Source organism: Agelaius tricolor, unplaced genomic scaffold, assembly GCF_023055355.1.
Source record: "Agelaius tricolor isolate 1412-34295 unplaced genomic scaffold, bAgeTri1.0.p SCAF_3, whole genome shotgun sequence".
NCBI classification, from domain to species: Eukaryota; Metazoa; Chordata; class Aves; order Passeriformes; family Icteridae; genus Agelaius; species Agelaius tricolor.
This window is the reverse complement of record NW_027269263.1, coordinates 37,155,761-37,175,988: the sequence shown is the minus strand read 5'-3', so window position 1 is coordinate 37,175,988 and position 20,228 is coordinate 37,155,761. Positions and strand designations below refer to the sequence as shown.

Here is a 20,228-nt window from a genome sequence, read left to right as displayed (position 1 = left end):
TGACAGTGATGACTGTGAACCAGTTCTGGGTTGCACCACCCAGAAAGCAGATGAGCTTCTCCTCTTCAGACAATTGAACCTCTCCTCCACCATCTGCCAAGAGAATTATCCAGGGCCAGAGAGAGGAAGCTTATTCCTTACCTGAGAAAGCAGAGGAAATACCTGGAGGCTCTGCTGAACATCTGCGTAACCACACAGAAGAGGGAGAGGTTGACTTGGATTCCCCTGGTCAAAGCCAACGTTGATATTGGGTATGACATTTTACTAAACAAATGTTTAAGAGACCATCAGGCTATTCCATACTGTGGGAAGCAATTCCCTCTGCCTGAGTTCCCTGAGAGAACTAACTCCAAGACACAATCAAAGCTTGGGAATTCACTTTAATAGGGACACCCCCAGCCTGACCTCAGCATCTCTCACTGGCCCTCATTTTGCCAAGGATCACATCATCCTTCCCACAGGAACCTGACAATTCTTGGTTCAAGGTTGTGCATCCCAGTACAGCACCATGGTGACATTGGCTCCTCATGGCTCTGATCTGAGGAATTCAACTTGCACACACTCAAGAGCCTCTCAATACCTTTACAGCAAATGATGCATATATCAGAGCCAAAACTTAGTGCCACTAAATATTTTATCTTATCAGCAGTGAGCTGCACAAATGAAGCACAGCATTTCACTACTCTGATGCTTCAGATGTTAGCTTGTAGTATTGTAGCAGCATATTCCAGCTAATAACAGGATACCACAAAGCTTGTCTTAATCATCTGCCCAAAACCAGCTGCTTTGCCAAGGCTGCTGATACCTAAAGATGGAACACCACCCTAATAGAAAGAGTATAGTTATTTTAAAGTAGTCACATAAAACAAGCAGCTGCAACTACAGGTGGGGTCTAACCCAGCTTTTTCAGCACATAAAATTTATATAGATTCCTGTGAAATTAGGCCAGCAATGCAGAGAGGCCAACAAAATCTTCTGCTCACAGTCCATCTGCAATGCAGCCCTTCTGCCATCTCTTTTCTCTCTGCCTGTCTTTCCCAGAGCTGCCATCTGCCCAAGCCCATCTTGTAGTGGCTTTTCTCCCCTTCTCCTGCATTTTGCCCTTCTTGCCACTGCCCTGTGCAGCTGGGGCACAGCCAGGTCCCAGCTGCAAGGTGGAGAATTCTGTTACCCTACCACAAACCTAGTGGCTGCAACACCAGGTTGGAAGTTAAGAGAGAACTGTACTGAAACAGGCAAACTCCCCCAGAAAAGCTCCATAGCAGTGATCAGAATAAGTTAGGGCATGTGTTGAGTGCATGCAAGAACCAGAGAGGGAAAGAAGCTGTTCCTGGAAAAAAATGATTGAGCACTTAAACCAATTTCAGTACAAAAACGTTTTACTTCTGTCCTCCAAAGGAGACTTCATGTTTAAATCAGTCCTTTGCTAACATGAAATCAGAGTGCAGTTCCATCTTGCATTTGACCTGTATATTGTTTTTGCCAGGTCTGCAAAGCTGTCAGCATTCTCATTTCCAGAGCCTCTTCTGGAATAAACAAACAAACAAACAAACAAACATTTAGAATATAAATATTATAAATAATATTTATAAATATTATAAATAGCTCCCACCTTTGCACAGTTGCAGTCCAAAGGCCATCTCTGCTGGGCCACTCAGTGGCTGTTCCCATGGGCACAACACTGACCTACTGCTCTTGAGGATCAGGTAAGAGCCCAAGCAAATGAGCAGTGCTTGGCCTCTGCTGCATCCACCCAGGCATGGCTGGCTTACATCCCTGTGAGTCTGAAAACAGGACTTCTGGAGCAAACAGGGAAGAAACACAAAACTTTTCAGCCAACTAAGTCAGCTTAGTGCCAGCACTTCTGGAAGCAACCACAGAGCCCACCAGAAGCCATGCTGGTCCAGTCATGCTGTGTGACGTCCTGCTTTCTGCAAGATGAGCGATTGTAGGCAGTGGGCCAAAAAATAGGACTTGAGGAATGAAGTATGGCACACTGCTGATTTTCTCAAGAAAAGCTTGGTAATGAGAAGACTGGGACCCAGTGCAAAGGCAGCAGCAGGCTGAAGCACATACACAAAGAAGCCTCAGAAAAATGATGTCAAAGAACCACAACTAGAATGATCACTAATATCTCAAAAGGCTTATATATGAAGATGAGTGGACCAGAGCAGTGATTAACTGTGTGAGTGACATAAAATTACTTTCTGCTATAGTGCAAATATTTTTTTTAGGTGGATTAGATTTTTTTAGGTGGATTAGGTGTTAGCGTTCAAACAGATACCAGGAGTTACTTTTAGATCATTAAAGCCTAAATATTATATGCATTATGCAGATGTTGCAGTACTTTGCAGCATAATACAAAATATATTAGTTTCCATTCCCTGCACTGTCTTTATGCAAAGGGAGGAGAAATAAAAAAAAATGTCTTATTCAAGAAAAAACCTGAATACCACATGCAAAAAAAAACAGTTTACAAGACATAAATATAAAATATATCCGACTTAGAATACATTTGCTGTCAAAATCACACTGCAGGCGAAGGATACAAAATTAAATATTTCCCAAGTATCCTCATGGACTCAAGCAAGTGATGAGGTACATGAAATTTGCTACAAGATAAGCTCCAACACAGCTATTCTAGGCAATCTGAATGGCACTGGGAATATTAAATCTCAGTACCTGTTTTAAAAATGTTTAAATATGTCTGGAAGAAATGGCTTTCAGTATGCTATCATAAATATCTTTACATCTTGTACTTAAAGCAGTCATTTATACATGACTTTCAAAGATTTAATCTTAGCTAAATTGGTGTAGAGGAAAAGCTGGCAGATGGGCTATTACCCAGTTCAGCAAAAGTCTTATTTGTTTTCCAGTTCTTATAGTAAAGACACTGATCAATCTTTCCAGTATTGGAGTTAGTAATGAATGCATTTTTTTCCAGTTACTGAGTTTCTGGTCACCTTTACTTACTCCACAGATATGTTCCCTCCCCTTGCTTAATTATGCCAGTTTTCCGTTCTGGCCTAGCCAGTTTTACATCATAGATACAGAATCACAGAAAGGTTGGGGCTCACAGGGATCTTAAAGACCATCTGCATTCAAGCCCCTGCCATGGCTGGAGACACATTCCACTAGACCAGGTTGCTCCAAGCCCCATCCAACCTGGCCAGGGATGGGGCAACCACAGCTTCTCTGGACAGCCTGTTCCAATGTCTCATCATACTCGTAGCGAAGAATTTCTTCCACATATCTACCAGTTTGAACCTAATGCAGTCTCCCCATCACCTCATTAGTAATTTAAAACATAAACTCCATAAAGCATCAAATAAGAAACTGTGCCATGAGCATTCATGGATCTGATAAATCTATAAATATTCATTCATTCCTCATACTCACACCCCCCACACTTTGTTTTTGGTCACAGCACACCTCAACTCTGCAACACTGTTTCATATTGATTGTATGTCACCTCTCTCTTCAGCTTCACCTGGCTTCATCCAATGGCCTTCCTATGGCCTGAGCTTTCTGCTCCCAATGTTATATTAATTTAAGGCTGAGATCTTGCAAGGAGAGCAACAGGTATAGGACTCAGAGACAGCCCCACAAGTCTCTCCAGAACCCAATTCTTTCTACCCTTTGCCTGCAAATCTCTCCCATTTCCTCCCTTCACACACCACAGAGTAATGGTTATGGTTCCCTTTGGTTCTTCATCAACTGAAATATTCATAAATTCTTACCCACAAGTCACAAGGCTCCTGTGATTGCTTCACCAAGATCCTCTGAAGAAAAAAACTGCAGCAAACCACCTCCTCCGGCACAAAAACATCACCCAGCATACCTTCCCTTCTGAGACACCATTTGCCAAGAACAATGACAGGAGTGTGATGTGAGCTACCAAGTCTGCTGAACAGTCACCCCCTTTTCCTCTCCCCATAAAAACCACTGGGAACAGCCTCTAGACATTTCAGCAACTGGTAAAAGCTGCTAGTCTGCTTCAAAGGGCAGAAGATTTCTCTTCCCCCTCTTCCAACTCAGAAATGAACATGTCTGTACCACACAGAGTTTCTTCCTCCAGTTTTCTCTCCCCTTTCCCACAGACACTATGACAGAGAAGTACTGTACAGGCAGACAGATTTTGTACAACACTTTATTTACACTGCTGAAGACTGGGAATCAGTTCTGGTGACAGTTTCTTTTGTGTTACTCAGGCTGAGGAAGTCAAAACTACATGTTATTACAAGGTCACTGTCCCACAGAGGGAAGCACACAAACTCTCTGAGTACTGTCATTTGCAACTTTGTCCTGTTAAAATGTAATTCAAGCAGCAAAGGGTAACACTCTTACAAAAAACAGGCGCCCTCCAACTGCTGGTAAATTTGCAACCCCTGATATTTTTTAGTGGCAATGAGTAGAGCTTTTTCAAGTGGTGCTGCAGTCAGACCAAGACTTCAGGTAAAAGGCAGTACCAAAGATATTCAAAACAGGCTACACACAGTTAGAGCAAAGCAAGGAAAGTTCCATTGGGCACAGAGTGGAAAGTCAGAGCTTGTTTTCCAAGAACAGAACGTGCTTATGTGATTGTAAAATGTCAGCATTTGCAGAGAGGCAAGACAAGTTACCACAACCTTCTGTGGGAGAGAAAGGGAAACATTAAAAGACACATTTGAAAAAGTATCTTTTATAGTTCAATCTTAACAGAAACCAACATTTTGACTTAAACTCCCTTTAAAAACCAACCTGATAATGCTATTATACATTACACAGTGTCAGCTAATGACCTTTACTACACTTATATATACATCAGTTCTCCTGAACCCCTGTCAAAGTGCGTGCACAACTGCATAGCTAACAGTCAGAACAATCCTGCAATGTAAGGCTAGAGGCACAGCCAAATTGACCCCTTTATTATATTTGGAAACCCTCATTTCCAAATTAAAGCACTTTCAGGGTAACTAGAAAACATACTTATTCCAACCCTGCAGCCTAGAAGTGGTGAAAGAATGAGGTAAACATACTGCATAGGCTATATATTTAAATCCAAATCCCCAAAGTGTTTTGGCTTAATTATGTAATTATTTAAAACTGAATAGAGAGAAAAAATAGTTATAAAAATCTGAAAACAAATCTAGGTCAATACTAACAGCGTATTAGACAATAAATCATTTTGAAAGGGCATTTTCAACTACCTTTTTAAAGTTAGCCAGACAAAAAGCACAAATTGAAAAGAGCCTTGGTGCTTTTCCCATGGAGCTGCTCCTTCTAGAACACCTGCTCAAATTCACCTTGTCTGCTTCAGTTAGCCTGAGCCAAGACTGGGCCCACACTGTCACAGCACTCCAGAACACATCAGCCTTCCAGGCCATTCTGCAGCTTTTCTTGCCCCAGCCCAAGTCCTGGAGCAGTGACCAAGCTTTATGACACAGGGCCTTCAGAACAGATTACCAGTGCTTAACAGAGTGTCAGAGACCTCAATTATCATTTTAAACAATTTGGAAACTAAATTATAATTAACAATAGTGACTTTTCTGATTCTCATCTTTTTATTTAAAATGTGTCTTTGCAGGTTCACTTTTTTTTAATATTCCCTTGCATCAGTGTTTAGTTCCCAGAAATCGTTTCTGTCAGGCAATGCAGTTTTCTGAAAAGATAGCATCTTCCATCCTTACCACATTTTCAATAAACTCTGTAGAAGACAGTCAATGATCAGACTATGATAAAGTGCATATATTCCTTTCTGATACAGGCAACAAACTGTGGACTAAAAAAATAAATCATACTGGAAATTGAAAACCACACCAAAAAACCCCATGGTGGCCCTTTACCACCCCACAATTAAGTTGCCCCACAGAGTACTGCCCAAAAATACTTTTCTTCAAGTGTCTGTTAGCTTAAAAAAAAAAACAACAAACTTATAACATTTTAAAAAAATGGTTCCTTTTCAATTAGACTCTGAGAACCAAATTTATGTAACTTTGAAAGCTACAGCTCCCTCAAGGCTAGCATAGTGCCTTGACAACTTTTAAGTAGTTTGTACTTCACCCTTTGGATCCAGGTTTCAAACTTGCAAAAGCTTTGGAGTTCTTAAGGGAATGTGAAATTTCATTGAGAAAAGAAATAAAATGATAGTCCCTTTCTGACTTCTTGGACTCAAAAATAACTACAATGGTAAAGTGTGGCTCAGGGCGAGTCAGAAAGTAGGTGCTTTGGACTTTGTCATCGTAGAAGTGAACAACCTTCTCCAAACTGTTGAGGTCAGAGGTTCTGTCAGTCATAATCATGATGACATTGGGCCAGTGCATAACAGGCCTGTCACTGGGCAAAGACACCACTGCAGGATACTGATCCACTCCCTTGGGGGCTTCCCTGTATGAGTGGGGATGATGATAACCGTGTCCCTGAAAACTCTCTGATCCACGATTGTCAAAAATTAAGGAAACATTGACAGCGTCATACTTCCGGATGAAGCTGGAAATTTTCCCAAAGTAATCAGGATTTGTTTTAGCAGTCAAAGTTTTCATTTCAGATGCTGTTGTCTGTCGACTAAGAGCCTCGTGAAAGTAAAAGCTAAACTTGGCAAGGAGAATGTTTTTGAGCTTCATGAGCCAGAGGAAGAGGTGTGGAGGTTGCACAGCCTTCTGAGACTGCCCTCCAAACAGGTGCTTCTTGGTCTCCCGCTGTTTCTCAAAAATTTGGCCCCAAGTTTGTAGCTTTGTGTGAGCACTGTGCAAGTTCACCAGGGATGGAAGGAACTTCCACTCTGAGATCTGAGCCTGAGCCTTTAAGAGGTGTGCAAGCACATCTACCTCCAGCTGGAAACTGCTTTCAAGAGGACTGAGGATTGGATGATGAAATCTAGAAGACATAACATTAGTCAAGACATGAGAACTGCTGTACACAATGATGAAATAATCAGACAGTATTCGCCAGTTAGACAAAAGATCAAACATCAAAGCAGAGCAAAGTGTAAATAAAAAAATAATACTCTTAATTTAAAGAACAGTTCTTTTTACATAATTAGGGTAAATACTTCTACAAACAAACAGCGCTTCATATCTGACAAAAACACCTGTCAGACATTTCTCTACCAAAGTAAAGGAGTTATATTTCATCAATTCAACAATCACAGTTTATCTTAATCTATGAACTACTATAACACCATTTCTTTTTAAATTCAGATGATCTTGTTCCAATTTAAAATCTCTTCTGGCAGTAATATATATGTCTTGATGGTAAAATATATGTCTTGATGGTTCTGGAGCAGCAGTAAGACATTAAGTTAAATCAAAGGGATTATGTTATAGATCTATTGTTCACATAGGGGAGCTATGAGGAAGTCAGGCTGAGTTTGGTTTTGCTGTTTGGAACCATAATTAACTCCTTCTCTTCTCACTTTTCCCCCTGACATTTAGAAAAAATACAGATGCAGTATTTTCTACCTCTCTTTCCATGATAGTCAAGTTATTTGCAATTTATAACATCAGCAATAACTTAATTGAAACAGTGAAAAACTGTAATGTAAAATATATAACTTTAGAAAGAAGTGGCCTTATTAGTAAGTTCCCCCATTGGCATTTAGGATTCAAAGAGGTCTCTAATAAGGAACAATGAACAGTTCAAAGACAAGACTTGATGAGGTTTCCATTTAAGTAAAGACAAATTTATCATCTCACTTCAGAAAAATATCTTGTGTCCTGTTATTGGTTTAAAACAATAAAGTTAATACAGAATTTTTCCAGCTTTTAAAACTAAAGCAATGTCATTATTCCTGTCAGCTTCTAGGACACAACAAATACAACCTGTTTTGGAAATAGCTGGTTCAAGATCAAAACACTTCATTTTGTGGTAGACCAGAAGAGAGAATGAATATGTCAGGCTTTTCATCCCCTCTCCACTACTTTTCCTTTGGCTCGTGAGAAATGTCTATTTGATCACTGATCTGTAAGCATCTCTCTTTTTTTTGGAAGCCAAAATTTGTATCTTGCAAGTATCTGTTATTAAGATTCAAGTCCAAATTTATTTGAAGAAAATGAAATTAAGAGTATCATAAACCAGCTGATGCACCATGTTGGGCAAACCAGCCTGGCTGGGTGATCAGGCACCTTCTGCACCCAGCACATGTCAGCAACCCCCAGGATGAGCTGCTAGAGCAGAGATCCAGTGTTTACTGGCCACTCTAGGGGGCTGAGAAGCCCAGAGCTATTTACATTTCTTTGAACAAACAAGAGCTTAAACAAGAGTCAACAAAAAATAATTTCTAATAGTCAACATTAAATCTTTCCAATGGTTTTGGTATTCACCAGAAAAACAGTTTTGTTGCTCTGTATTTTAGGAGGGTACAAAAAACATTATGCAACATTATTTGCTGCAGTCCCATCAAATGACACACAGCACAGTGATTTAAATACATTTGCAGTCAGATCAAGAAAGTTTTCTTCCATTTTAAAATCAATTTAAAAATCCTTATTAAGGCAGCACTGCCAAAGTCTCCTGGATTAACATTCTGATGTACAGCTTCCCACTTCTACTTTACTTCATGGCTTTCCTAATGTTGCACTGTCCAGCAGGATTTGCTAAACTGTTTTAATCAAAAAATACACACCTCAGCTACAGCTGAGAAGCTTGATGTAGTAACAGAGAAAACGGATGAGTTATGCACTAAATCTAACTGCTGTAATTGAGTTTTATAATGTAGAAGCATCCAACTGAGCTCAGTATCACGGAAAACAGACGAGTTTTTGCAATATTTCATAAGCCAGAGTGTCAAAAGCTTAAGAACACATTGAAAATTTGATTTTTTTTTCCTTCTAATCATTTCTGAAAGCAGAGGGATGCTAGTTTTGTTTTGCAGACTGTGAAGAAGCCATATTTTCTTTTTATTTCCTTCCAGAGATCACACATACATGTACATATTACACAATGCTGACTAGATATAATACATTAAACATTTAAAAATTATTATATTAAAATAGGTGTTGTAGTAACTTATTCATTTTATACTAAGCTTTTAAAGGATCTTGCTTCTGATGCTGCTTTAATTATTTAAGATCCCACCCAAACCAACAGCTAAAAACTTCAGGAGAAGTTACTCCTCCAGATGTATTCTACAGAAAAATGGAAAGGAAAATGTCGAGTACTGGTCATGCACAAGTCAGCAATAAGTAGTAATAACATAGTAACAAAATAGCTTTAAACTGTTCAAGAATTAATGATATTTCAGATACAAACAATATGTTTTGTTAACTGTCAATTCTGCTGTTCCTTTACCAGCTACCAGTTATTTCCTCTACGTTATCTGCCCAGCTACTTTCACACATAAAGGAAAAAAACCAAGGCCAGAACCTATCTAAAAACAAATGTCCTGTCTGGCCTTAGCACAGCTGGCTGAAATAATGGCACAGATCCTCAACTACAAGTGAGGAATATACTGACAGAGGGAAGAGGCTGGGTAAGGATGAGTTTATTTGATCTTTCAACTGTAAAGCAGAAATGCCTAGCAGCCAGTACATATCCACATAACACACCCCAGAAACTGATTTGAGATACAAAGAAACTAAAAGGAAAGACTAAAGGAATATATCACTATACCCACTTTCTCCAGAAATGTTCTGCATGTCACTGGGGAGGAGCACACTGCAGCTACTGAATTAGCTCTGACAGCACCTTAGATTGTCTCCATCTTAAAGACTGCTTGTTAACCCAAAGCAAGATCATCAGTATTTTTTCCAGAGAGAAATTGCTTTTTTTTTAAGATGTTATGATATATATATAGTTATATAATACATATTATATAAACATATTATGTAACAGATATGCCTTAGAAGTACAAATGTACCAATGAAATTTATTTAAATAGCTTAGTAAAACGTGTCATATGCAGGTATAATCTCCAATCTCTTCATCAAAGTAAGAATTTCGGTTCTCAGATTTTTAACAGTGCTGTTGATTCAGCACATCCTCAGAACAGATGGCAGTTGTTAGTGTGCAAGAGAAATCAACTTAGAAAAAAAACAAACAAAAACATGCCAACAACAAACCCACCCAAACCCCTAAACTTACTTCCCTTTACTCATTAAAGTTTATCACACCAAGGAAAAAATATCTAAGTTTCAGGTTTTTACTGGACTAACAGCCCTGATATTTTAAGTGATCAAAAGCCAAGAATTGAAAAACATCACTACTAAGATCATATAGACTAGTTTTGATTTTCAAATTGCAAAGTTACATAGCAATTTGCCAAAGTTATCCCTAAAAAACAAGAGAATCAGCTGCAGTGCTTCTATTTGGAATATCAGAAAGCAGCACTGAATTATCTTCATTTTTCCTAGGTGAACACTATAAAAATCATAACTGAAAAAAGTAAGACCTATGAATATTCTCCCCAAAAGTCTTCTTAGACACTATTTCACTAACAACAATTTAAAGAAATTCAACCACATCTGACAGTTAACTTCCTTCAATAGCTAACATTTTTGGTTTAAAATGAAGAGGCAGAAATTGAGTGTGTTGAGAAGCATTCAAAAATTCTCTTTTAAACTGCTATCACTTTCAAGGCACATAAGTTAGATGTGAAATACCCAACCTACCCTCATTTAGAAACATCCCAGGATTTTTGCAACAGGATCTATTAAATCTTAACTTCAAGAAACCACAGTGGCAAGGACCAAAGTCTCAGAGGTGCTCCTCCTACTGGCTCCAAGACCTCTGGAGAAAAGTGGTAACAGAGCACCATAAAGCCCTCCCAGCTAGGCCAGATAGTTGTGGTGTAGCTTTTAGATCTAAGCAGATATATATTCTTAAAAAGTAAGATTGTCACAAAAGTATTTGCTTTATTTATGCCACCTTTACTGAAATCGATACAAAATTAAGGCTTGTTTCCTCTCCCCTACCAAAGAAAAAAGTTCAATAAGCCTTGCATCTTATAGAAGGAAAATCACTCCTCCTCTCTCCTGGAAATGAACATGCTGAATATTAATTAAGGCATAGGGAGGAAGGCTCCTAGTACACCATGAGCAGACTCCCTTTGTTATTTTTCTTCTTTGGAAGAAACTTCATGCATCTGATGCTGCTGGCCAACACAGACTTCATACATTAACTTGTGAAGGACCTGTGCTGCTCAGCAGTCAAAGGACAGCAAAGTCTTTGGGTTTGCTTTGAACTTCAACATCAGGTATTACAGACCACGTGCCTGAGTACGTACTGCCAGCAAAGAAGCACTGACCTTGAACTGTATTTCTTTAAGATGGATTCCAAAATGTTTACCAGTTCCTCAGAGTTAATGAACTTTTGGGTGCTGAGCGTGTACATTTTTTCATAGAAGTCAGCAATTTCCATCCGAGCCTGAACAAAAAAACAGAGCTGTTCAGACAGGTGAGAAAGCAGCTCTTCCAAGTGAGGAGCTGTTCCTCCTAGTGCATTGTGACCCGTCGCCACCACCTTCTTCAGCTCATTATGCAGAGATGTGTAGATGGTTCGGATGGAGTCCTTGCGGCTGAAGAATGACTGACCACCTGTTCAGATAAATATGGAGGTATTACCAAAATCCAGGGACAGCAAAGATAGACAGCAACACTGGAAAATTCTTGTAATTATAGATCTAGTTGTTTGTAAGCATTGTTTAATTACAGTACTTCTTTTAACAAAGAAACAAAATTCAGTATTTTATTCTGCACGTAACTGAATTACAGAGCATATGCTCAGAAGCACTTTATGTAATTTCATGCAAGCTACACTTGTCCCACTTCATGTCTCAGCAGTCAATGGCTGCTGCAAAACAGTAACTCCTTCACAGCTGCCTCAGTTATGACATGACTTTTAAGAAACCCAGGGTTCAGTTAAATTTGCTACTATGATACATAACCTGGAAATACTGTTATCTGTGGAAGTCAGAAGAATTAAGTCATCATGACTTGACTGATCAAATTTTAATAGCCTCCACTCCTATTAATAACTCTAGATGTTTTCCAGAGAATTCCCTTAACAATCGCTCTTCCATCATGAAGCACTCAAATTCACAAAGCAACCTTTAAATGGGAGCCATGTGACATCTGTGTGTACAAATCAAATGTTACTAGTCCCTATACAATCTAAATATAAACCAGAACTTAAAGGGAAAATAATCATACTTTATCCCAGTGAGACCACAGTGCAGGTTAATCCATAAGTAAAACTTGGAGGGCAGGAAGGAGAACAAGAAGTTATCTGCATTCCTTTCTACCCCCTCAACACTATGAGGAATTTAAAAAAGAAAAGAAGAGAGCAGCAAAGGGCCAAAGATATTTAATTTTGACATTACAAAAAGACTGTACAAATGTACTAGCCTTATTTCATAGTTTCTATTTACAGAAGACCTAATGTGCCATTCTGGCAGTCAACAGCTGCAGCAGAGCAAAGACCACAGAGATTGAGTCTGAATCTTTTAAAGATTCCAAATTTAGGTGCCTCTTTGAAACCGCTTATAAATTTTGTAATGCTGGATAGGTCTTTCCACATTCCTTTTACACATATAATGGTCAAAGGTGACCACTGACATTTGAGGTAGAAATGTAGAGAATTATCATAGTGAAACAGCTCCCATTGTAACACAGGAGTAGCCCCCCCAGCCATGGGCAGGAGGAAGAATCATCTATTGCTGTTGTTCATGAAGCAAATAAATAAACAAAACTTTGCCCCTTCTGTTGTCACCTTCATCCTTTCTGCAAGCACAAAATTCACTCTTTAAAGTCAGCCTTATAGACAGAGTTTTGGCTGTAAAGATCTTATAACAATTCCAAGTCATCACTTAAATAACAAAGCTGAATTTTCTTGATGGTTTAATGTGCTACACATCAGACTCATATCCTTTGATCCATTTCCATACCCATCTGCACTTCAAAAAGAAAATAAGCAGCTTTGCCCAGAGGGTAGCATCATGAAAGCTCATCCTGTGCCAGTTTGGAATTTTTCTATTCATGTACTGATAAAAGATGAAGCAGCTGCTATCATGGCCAAAGCTTCCTGAGATCCTGCAGTATCTGCATGGGTAACAACTCCTAGGATGCTATCTCCAGCATATACACCTCTGATGCAAGGTGAAAAAGCTTTAACGCTTTGGTCACCCCATCATAAGGTCATCTTTGCCTATATCTCAGCCAGAGCATCTCAGCACAGAAACACCTCTGGCTAATTCTTGGGAAGGGCGGGTAGGTACCCTGCCGGCCAGGGAAGAGATGCAGCGAGTGGCACAGCAGCCAGCGTGCCACCTGCACAGCACCTCTGTCCTCTCGTCCATTCCTTAGTGGCAGCGCTAATGGTTTCTCAGCGGCCGATTTCCCAGCGGGCTCACGGACTCTCACTTAGCCAGCACTGGTCTTTCGGACGCACGGGCACGGACCCGCCGAGGCAGCGCCCCCGCGAGTCCCAGCACCTGCAAACGCCGGCTGCCAGGTGAGCTCCCGGCCGCCCGCTCCGCGATTGCCCGCGGAGCCCAGCGCGGGGCAGGCCCCCGGCTGAGGCGGGCGCGGCACGGGCTGGGAGAGCCGGTCCCTCCCTCCCCGGAGCGGTACCTAGCTTCTGTCCCAGGAAGGTCATGCTGTGATAGGCCTTCTCGGCCGCCGCCAGGTGCGCCAGCCCGGCCAGCAGCGCCAGCCAGCTGGAGCCCGCGCTCTTGTTGGCCTCCCGCTCCTTCTCCACATTGTCCTTGGCCTTGTCGTAGGAGAAGATGCCCAGGTGGGAGAAGAAGGTCTCCAGCACGGCCTGCTCCACGGGCACCGGCGCTCCCAGCGGGATCGACTCCCCCATCCCGCCCGGCGCCTCCGCAGCGGCCGCCACTTCCGGGTCCGGCGCCCGCCCGCGCGAGGAACACGTGACCGGCGGAGCGGGGAGCGGCCGGCTCTGGGTCACGTGACGGGCGGGGGCTCGCGCGGCCGGCGGGCGGGGCAGCGGCAGCGCGCGGGAGGGCCGGGCCCCGGTTTGCGCGCGCCCGTGCGCATGCCCTGCTGGCCGCGCGCCCCCGGCCCGCCGCCCTGCGCTTCACGGTGTACGAGGAACGGAAACACGCTCCTGCTAAATTGTACGTACAGCTAAAAACCTTCTAAAGCTCCAGGTCCTTACTCCCACCTTTCACTCCCACAGGACTCTCCAGCTACTTTGGCTTTAGTTTCTCCCTCCCTTGCGGCTGGGGAGATTGTGGATTGCCCACATTATTCCCATTTTCTGCAGCTCATGTTTCAGACAGACGAGCTGCCTGAACTGATTCTCCGTGCAGGCGATGAGGAGCACAAGGCTGAGCCACAAGAAGGGGAGCTCTCTGCAGCCACGCTGACTGGTTCCAGTTCCACAGAACTTACCCACCCTTGCACTGACAGACAGCACCGCTCCAGATTGAGTGGCAGCTCTCCAGTCAACCCAGAAAGGACACATTCCCAGTTTCCTCTCTGCACAGTATTTCCCTGCACTCTAACAGCACCTGCAGCTGTTTTCAAGCTGAAATCTGGACAAGACACAGCATGAGTTCTTTGACACTGGTATGACCCACGTACTTATTTAAGTAGCTGACTGCCTCCTGTTCAGGAAACACCACCACTGAAAATGGGCATCAGATGCAAGCACCACCTTTAGGTATGAAGCAGCCTTTTCAAATAAACCTCAACTACAGTGTCTGCAAGCTTCTTACTGTGAACATAGGAGCCTAAGGATTTGGATATAGAAATTGTCATTATTTTCATTCATTGGTCTAATAGAAAAGGATAAATCTGCCAAGCACTTCATCATTTTTCTTTTCTAGGCACAGGCACCTCCATATGCATCCCTTATTCAGAGTGGTGTGTACCATCCCTGAAAAGGTTCTGGTTAGAACTAGAATTTTGGCTTCAAGTGCTTAAAATTTGAAGCAGCTTAACTGAAGTTATGAGGTCTTTTATTCTTACAGCTAAGTCTGAGTTCTGTATGCACCAGAAGTTGCCTTCTTCCTGAACTCAACTGTTCACTTAGTGTGCCAAAGGGACAAAATGGAAGTAGGATTTTACAGCAGCTCAACAACAGATGTATCTGACCTGGAAAGTTGGTTATTAAAATTTGATTTATTGATGGAATATTTCAGTAATTTAGGTAAGCACCTGAAACACTCACCTGTTCAAGGGAATCACAGCTGTGAATAGTAGGCTGCCAATAGTTTACAGAAAAGAAAAGAACAGGAATGGGGACTCCTAGATAACCAGGACAGAGTCTCCAAAAGACAACTGGGAGTGAAAGCTTCCAATAAGACCTTTATTGCAACACAGAGTTGACAACATGTTTTTGTATTTAATAGAAAGTATTTGGTCTCTTGGTGGTGAAGCGTGGTTTGTGCTGGCGACGCAGAACTCTGTGCGGCAGCGGGAACTTGATTTTAGAATCCTGCAAGAAAAATGTTTCTATGTTAATTGAGGTATCAGATGAACAACAGAAAATAGTTTGGAATAAATGGCCAAGCTGTATTCAGTGACTACCTTATGCTTAGAGAAGTAATCCACCCACAACTTAAGATACACTTCACACGACTTAATTAATTTTGCATTCTTTTTTTCAAAGTAATGCCAGTCAGAGGCATGTCTTCTGTAGCATAACATGTATTTACTTTATTGTGACTTTCTTCCAAACACTTGTAGCAGCAGAAGTCTTGATCATAATATACCATAATCGTTAACATACACACCCCGGTTTGGCTCCTGCTCTATTTCTGGCTGCAAAGCAAACCTGTACCACACAAGAGAGATCCCCTCTTCCAATCCAACGCTGGCCCAGGACCCACCAGCCAGTGTTGGCTCACTTACATGGAACTGCTTGACTGCTGGTCTGCGGCACTTGCTGGCAGCAATTTCCTCAACCTTCATGATCTGGATAGAGTGAGCACGGGCACGATGACGGGCTCCCATATCACGGTCTAGAACAACAGAACTCATTAAAAAGGAATTTTATTACATGTTCAGCTCAAGAATCTTACAGCCCTTTGTTCAAGAAATGTTCATAGCGTCATCTAAAATTTTTAAAATTTCTGATCATCTGTAATTAAAATCACTGTTATATAAAGTGATACCACAAATATCACAAAACCAACAAGCAGCAGCAAACTCCTCCTGTAAGTTTTAAGTAAGCTCCACAATAGGAAAAGCCATTTGAATCTTCTTGTCAAATTTCAAGAAGGACACAAGTAATATACGTAGGACTACTTACTCTCTTGCAAGAGAAAAAAATCCTGTGATTCAGAATCAACTGAAATATTACTAGAAAGACACATGAACTTCAAAACACTTTCCTTTCCAAAAGGAAGGTGCAGGTAAGAGTAGGACCTGAGGATATCTTTACTTTTATTGAAATTGACCAGCAATAGAACCATGAATTGATGTTCAGCCCACATAATCAGGCTTTTTGAATAGAGGAAACAACTGAACTTGGGCTACCTGAAAATTCCTCTATTCAGCAGTGCAAATCACTGGCTTCAAATCACATCCATAGCTAGCTCCACAAGTATGGCTGTTAAAATACTACTGTGCTTCCCATGAAGATCTAACACATCTATTAAAAACTTACCTGCCACAACTATTCTTGAACATAAATGTATCAGTCATGAAAAGTTTTCTGGGTCTCCTAAGCAATCCTTCAGTATGTTCATTAACAGAGATTATTGCACATTAATGTAGAACCTTAAATTTCACTTTCAACAGCACTTCAGCTTTTGAAAGGCGACAAGATACATTTAATATTTGCACACATGACAAGAATATCATTATTAAGAACAATATTCTTTGGGTTTTTATGTGCAATCCGTAGTGCTTATAACACTCTGGACTCAAGTACCAACAGCAACAGCTACACAAATGGTCTATCACTTTAAGTACTTCACAAAACAGTCTGAAATCAGGACAACCATTACTTCTCCATGAAATGATGTGATGAGATCTTCGAGTTACAGTAGGGGCTTTTTCCCTGTTTTTTTTTTTTCTACTTGCTCGATAAAGGACAGATTCTATTATACTCCCCATGATCTCTGAAATACTCTTTTCACAAGACTTGGGAAGATATATTCAATTATCTTAAAACAGCACAGCGCAGGAAATACACACAGCACCTGAAAAGTCAATAAATTCTCAGTACTAGAATTGTAGAAAGACACACCAAAAAGAAGTGGGAGTATTTTCCAGTCAGAGAAACTGTATAAAGAAAGGTAACAAGTCACCTATCAGATGTATAATAGACAAATATCTATGGAATAGCTGGCAACCCCCTCCTTTAATTGTCTAGTGTTTCGGTTATTTTACCATGGGTTAAGTCAGCATGCTTTATGCCTAATTTGAGATTTAATCTTCTGTTTGTATACTGCTTCTACTGTTTTACACCTCAAACAGCTACATATACTTACAGCACTGAGTGACAGCACCCGCAGTGGTCAAATCTCTGTACTCCCTGTACATGTTGTGGGTTCCACTACGAGAATCATAGCGCAACCAAATACCAAAATTTTTTACCCGCAGAGGGGACTTCTCATACACCTGGAATTACACAAGAATATGGAAGCGTTAGAGATTATGTACTATCACCATTTTAAAATTTTAAGAATAAATATTTCAGAGCTCTAACAAAACCCCTGTTTTAAGTCTTACTGTCAAAAAACAACTCTTTGTTCTCTTTCCCCTTACCAAGATAACTGGATATGTCTTGGTAATTCAGAGTAGAGAGCTTTAGTAATTCAAAGAAAAACACAAGATTTCAGCTCTAAAGAGTGTTCTTGAAGTATCAAGGAAGAGGAGTGTAAGCATACAAACATCCACTTTCCCAGGGCTATGAATGTGCAAATGCCTCTTAAAAGATATATTGTACAATGAACCTAAGTCTAAGATTCAACACATAACTCATCATTTTGAAGCAGTAAGTAAATATGTATTTCGTTTACAAGACATATACTACTACTTTCAAAAAGCAAACTTGTCACTCCTTTTCACAGCAACTGAAAGACAGTGGATTTCAACCTCACACCCCATAACTGCAATTCCTGTAAAATCCCTCCACATACACCTGCTGGAACTCCATAAGAAGCTTTTAGGTTTATAATTCTTCACCTGTCCACAGTACACAATCTCCCCAGAAGACTTCTTCATCTTCTTCAGCTGAGAGACGAAGTACCAGAATCGGGACTTGGCGACGACATGGTTCGGAGCGAAGATGCGCATGCGGTACAGAGGAGGGGTCGTGCATTTCGGCGTGGGCAAGCAGCGCCCGACCACCTTGTACTCCCGCAGCTGGAGGAACACGAAAACCAGGCGGACCGCCGAGTGAGTGAGCCGCGGAGGCACCGCGACGCCCGCCCCGAGCCCTTTGAGGCGGCTCCTCAAAGGAACAATGCGACGAAAGGAGCTCAATCCATTAGGGGAGGGAGCCCCTTGCGCCGGGCGGGTCGATGTTCCGCAGATCTCCCCGCAGTACGGCACGCCGATCTGGGTCCGCGCCTGGCGGGAGCGGCGGCGCCGCCGCCATGTTGGCCGCTCGCCGCCACATGGGCCAGGCGGCGCCGTTCGGGCACGCACGGGCCACTCTCGAGCTACAACCCGCCACCGCCGCTCTCCCGACGGCCACCCCGGCCGCACTCCCGGCCCCGGCTGTGCCCGCCGGGCTCCGGTCCGTACTCACGGTGCCCGACGCCTTCATGGCGCTCCACCGCCGTCGCTCGCAGGAAAGGAAAGGGATGGGCAACGTGCGCTGCCGCCTGACGTCATCACCCCGCCCCGCCCCCGGAGGCTCGCGCGGCGATTGGTTGCGAGCAGAGCGCGATTGGAGCACGCAGCTGTCAGTCTCCGCGTGCGGCCCTGGCTTCCGGGCTGGCGGCGCCGCGTGGCCCGGCCCGGCTCGCGCTCCCCCTATCGTTGGCTGCAGGCAGCGCGGCCCCGGCCCAAGCCCCTGCTCCCGGCACCGGGGCCGCGGACCCGCATGGGCCTGATAGAAGGTAGACTTGGCTGTGCGTGACTCCCTCTCCAGCCCGCCCTGCTGGCGTTAGCGTGAAGGATGTTGCAGAGAGGCTCCAGGCGGAGACACCGAAATTCCCTCGGGGCGGTAGCCGGCAGCGTAGGGGGTATCGGGGGAACCTTTCTCACTCGTCGTCCTCCGGGATAGCGAGGTCACTGGCTACCGTGAGGTTGCCCCCGAAGATCGCCCCCACGTACTCAGTTGCATGGGATGCGTCTTACGGCTGGTCCCGCCGGGCGCTCGTTTCCCCGTGCACTGGGAACGGGCAGTGGCTCTGCTGGCAGAACAAACAAGTTTCTCTCGATCTTTGAGCCCCTCATGCCTTTTGAGAGCCGCGCTGCCGTGGCCACGGGACAGGCGTGGGTTTTGCCTCGGAAGATACTGTAACAGCCCCGGGGCTGGCTCGGGTTTGTAACGCAGTTGCTCGCGTTTGGGTCGGTTTTCAGTCCGGCCGAGCGGCCCCGCGGGCGTGTGGCGAGGCACAACCCAGAACACGGCGCTGCCTGCAGAGCCCTGTGCGCAGGAGCCCAGTGCTACGTGTGCAGACACAGCTGTGTGAGAAACGACGCTCACTTTTAAAATTTCAAAGGTTTATTAAATCTTAACGGAATAAGGAAAAATTGCAGCGCCCAGAGTACGCCCCCAAACGGCCATGTGCTCGGCTACAAAATGGATACTCTGTTTTTTATATCCTCGGCCCCCTCCAGTCAGCTCCTTCTCTGCCGTCCATTGGTGGAGATCACCTTCTTACACCTCGATTGGAGGTCAAGTGTTGCTGCGCCTCCTACTAACAAGCCTGCCTTCCCTAAATGCCCTGACTAGTGATGACAGCAATACTGGGGGGAAAGGGATGAGGACTGTGGGGAGAGCATACCAAAATAACATAATTATACATCTATAAAACTTCTCTTAATGTACACATAATGCTCATCTCTTAATTCTGAAAGCCAACCATCGCATTAGCTACCTACAGCAGCTGGATTCCTCCTTACGGACAAGAGCACGCCAGCCCGGGCCCTGCCCTGTGCACGTCCCCAAGCCGGTCGCTCCGGCCGCTACTGCAGAACTCGCACCGGCGGCGGAGCCCCGCCCCACCGCCGCTGACACGGCACGATTTCCATACACTGCAGGCAGTTCGGGGGCATCCCGGGACAGCCCTAGTTTATTCCACCGCTGCGGTCGGTTTTACAGCAGGGCTGGCGGTACTGAAGCGGCGGGTGGGACTACGACTCCCAGGCTGCCTCGCGGCTGGG

At 43.2% G+C, this 20,228-nt stretch overlaps 2 protein-coding genes, 1 long non-coding RNA gene and 1 other non-coding gene across 5 annotated transcripts; 1 reads left to right on the top strand and 3 right to left on the bottom strand.

The window, feature by feature from the left end:
- Window positions 1–4,134: 4,134 nt before the first annotated feature.
- KICS2 (KICSTOR subunit 2) lies at window positions 4,135–13,882 on the bottom strand. Of its 2 annotated transcripts, XM_071423514.1 has the most exons (4): window positions 13,545–13,882; window positions 11,437–11,510; window positions 11,222–11,358; window positions 4,135–6,855 (listed from the first exon to the last, which is right to left on the bottom strand). In XM_071423514.1, exons 1-4 carry the CDS (start codon window positions 13,777–13,779, stop codon window positions 6,039–6,041), a joined length of 1,263 nt encoding a protein of 420 aa, XP_071279615.1. In that variant the 5' UTR covers window positions 13,780–13,882; the 3' UTR covers window positions 4,135–6,038. The 2 variants fall into 2 exon arrangements, with proteins under 2 accessions (XP_071279615.1, XP_071279614.1); XM_071423513.1 differs by having other exon boundaries at window positions 11,222–11,510.
- An 81-nt stretch (window positions 13,883–13,963) lies between these two features.
- LOC139588321 (uncharacterized) lies at window positions 13,964–15,375 on the top strand. The gene is made up of 2 exons (XR_011678619.1): window positions 13,964–14,050; window positions 14,200–15,375. It is a non-coding gene; the product is annotated as an uncharacterized lncRNA (long non-coding RNA).
- RPL18A (ribosomal protein L18a) lies at window positions 15,226–18,788 on the bottom strand. Its single transcript, XM_071423515.1, has 5 exons — window positions 18,643–18,788; window positions 18,075–18,254; window positions 17,378–17,507; window positions 15,792–15,901; window positions 15,226–15,375 (listed from the first exon to the last, which is right to left on the bottom strand). Exons 1-5 carry the CDS (start codon window positions 18,658–18,660, stop codon window positions 15,283–15,285), a joined length of 531 nt encoding a protein of 176 aa, XP_071279616.1. The 5' UTR covers window positions 18,661–18,788; the 3' UTR covers window positions 15,226–15,282.
- LOC139588732 (small nucleolar RNA SNORA68) lies at window positions 16,651–16,782 on the bottom strand. Its single transcript, XR_011678791.1, has one exon. It is a non-coding gene; the product is annotated as a small nucleolar RNA SNORA68 (small nucleolar RNA).
- Window positions 18,789–20,228: the final 1,440 nt, after the last annotated feature.

What these genes read in the sequence shown, in the direction of transcription:
- RPL18A (XM_071423515.1), bottom strand. An exon ending in GGGTGCTGTCACTCAGTGCT is followed by an intron (nt 15,902 to 17,377) that starts GTAAGTATATGT and finishes CTGTTGTTCTAG; the next exon opens with ACCGTGATATGGGAGCCCGT. An exon ending in CAGCAGTCAAGCAGTTCCAT is followed by an intron (nt 15,376 to 15,791) that starts GTAAGTGAGCCA and finishes TTTTTCTTGCAG; the next exon opens with GATTCTAAAATCAAGTTCCC.
- KICS2 (XM_071423513.1), bottom strand. Translation starts at nt 13,779, where the DNA reads ATGGGGGAGTCGATCCCGCTGGGAGCGCCGGTGCCCGTGGAGCAGGCC. An exon ending in CTTCCTGGGACAGAAGCTAG is followed by an intron (nt 11,511 to 13,544) that starts GTACCGCTCCGG and finishes TTATCTGAACAG; the next exon opens with GTGGTCAGTCATTCTTCAGC. An exon ending in TTAAAGAAATACAGTTCAAG is followed by an intron (nt 6,856 to 11,221) that starts GTCAGTGCTTCT and finishes TATGTCTTCTAG; the next exon opens with ATTTCATCATCCAATCCTCA.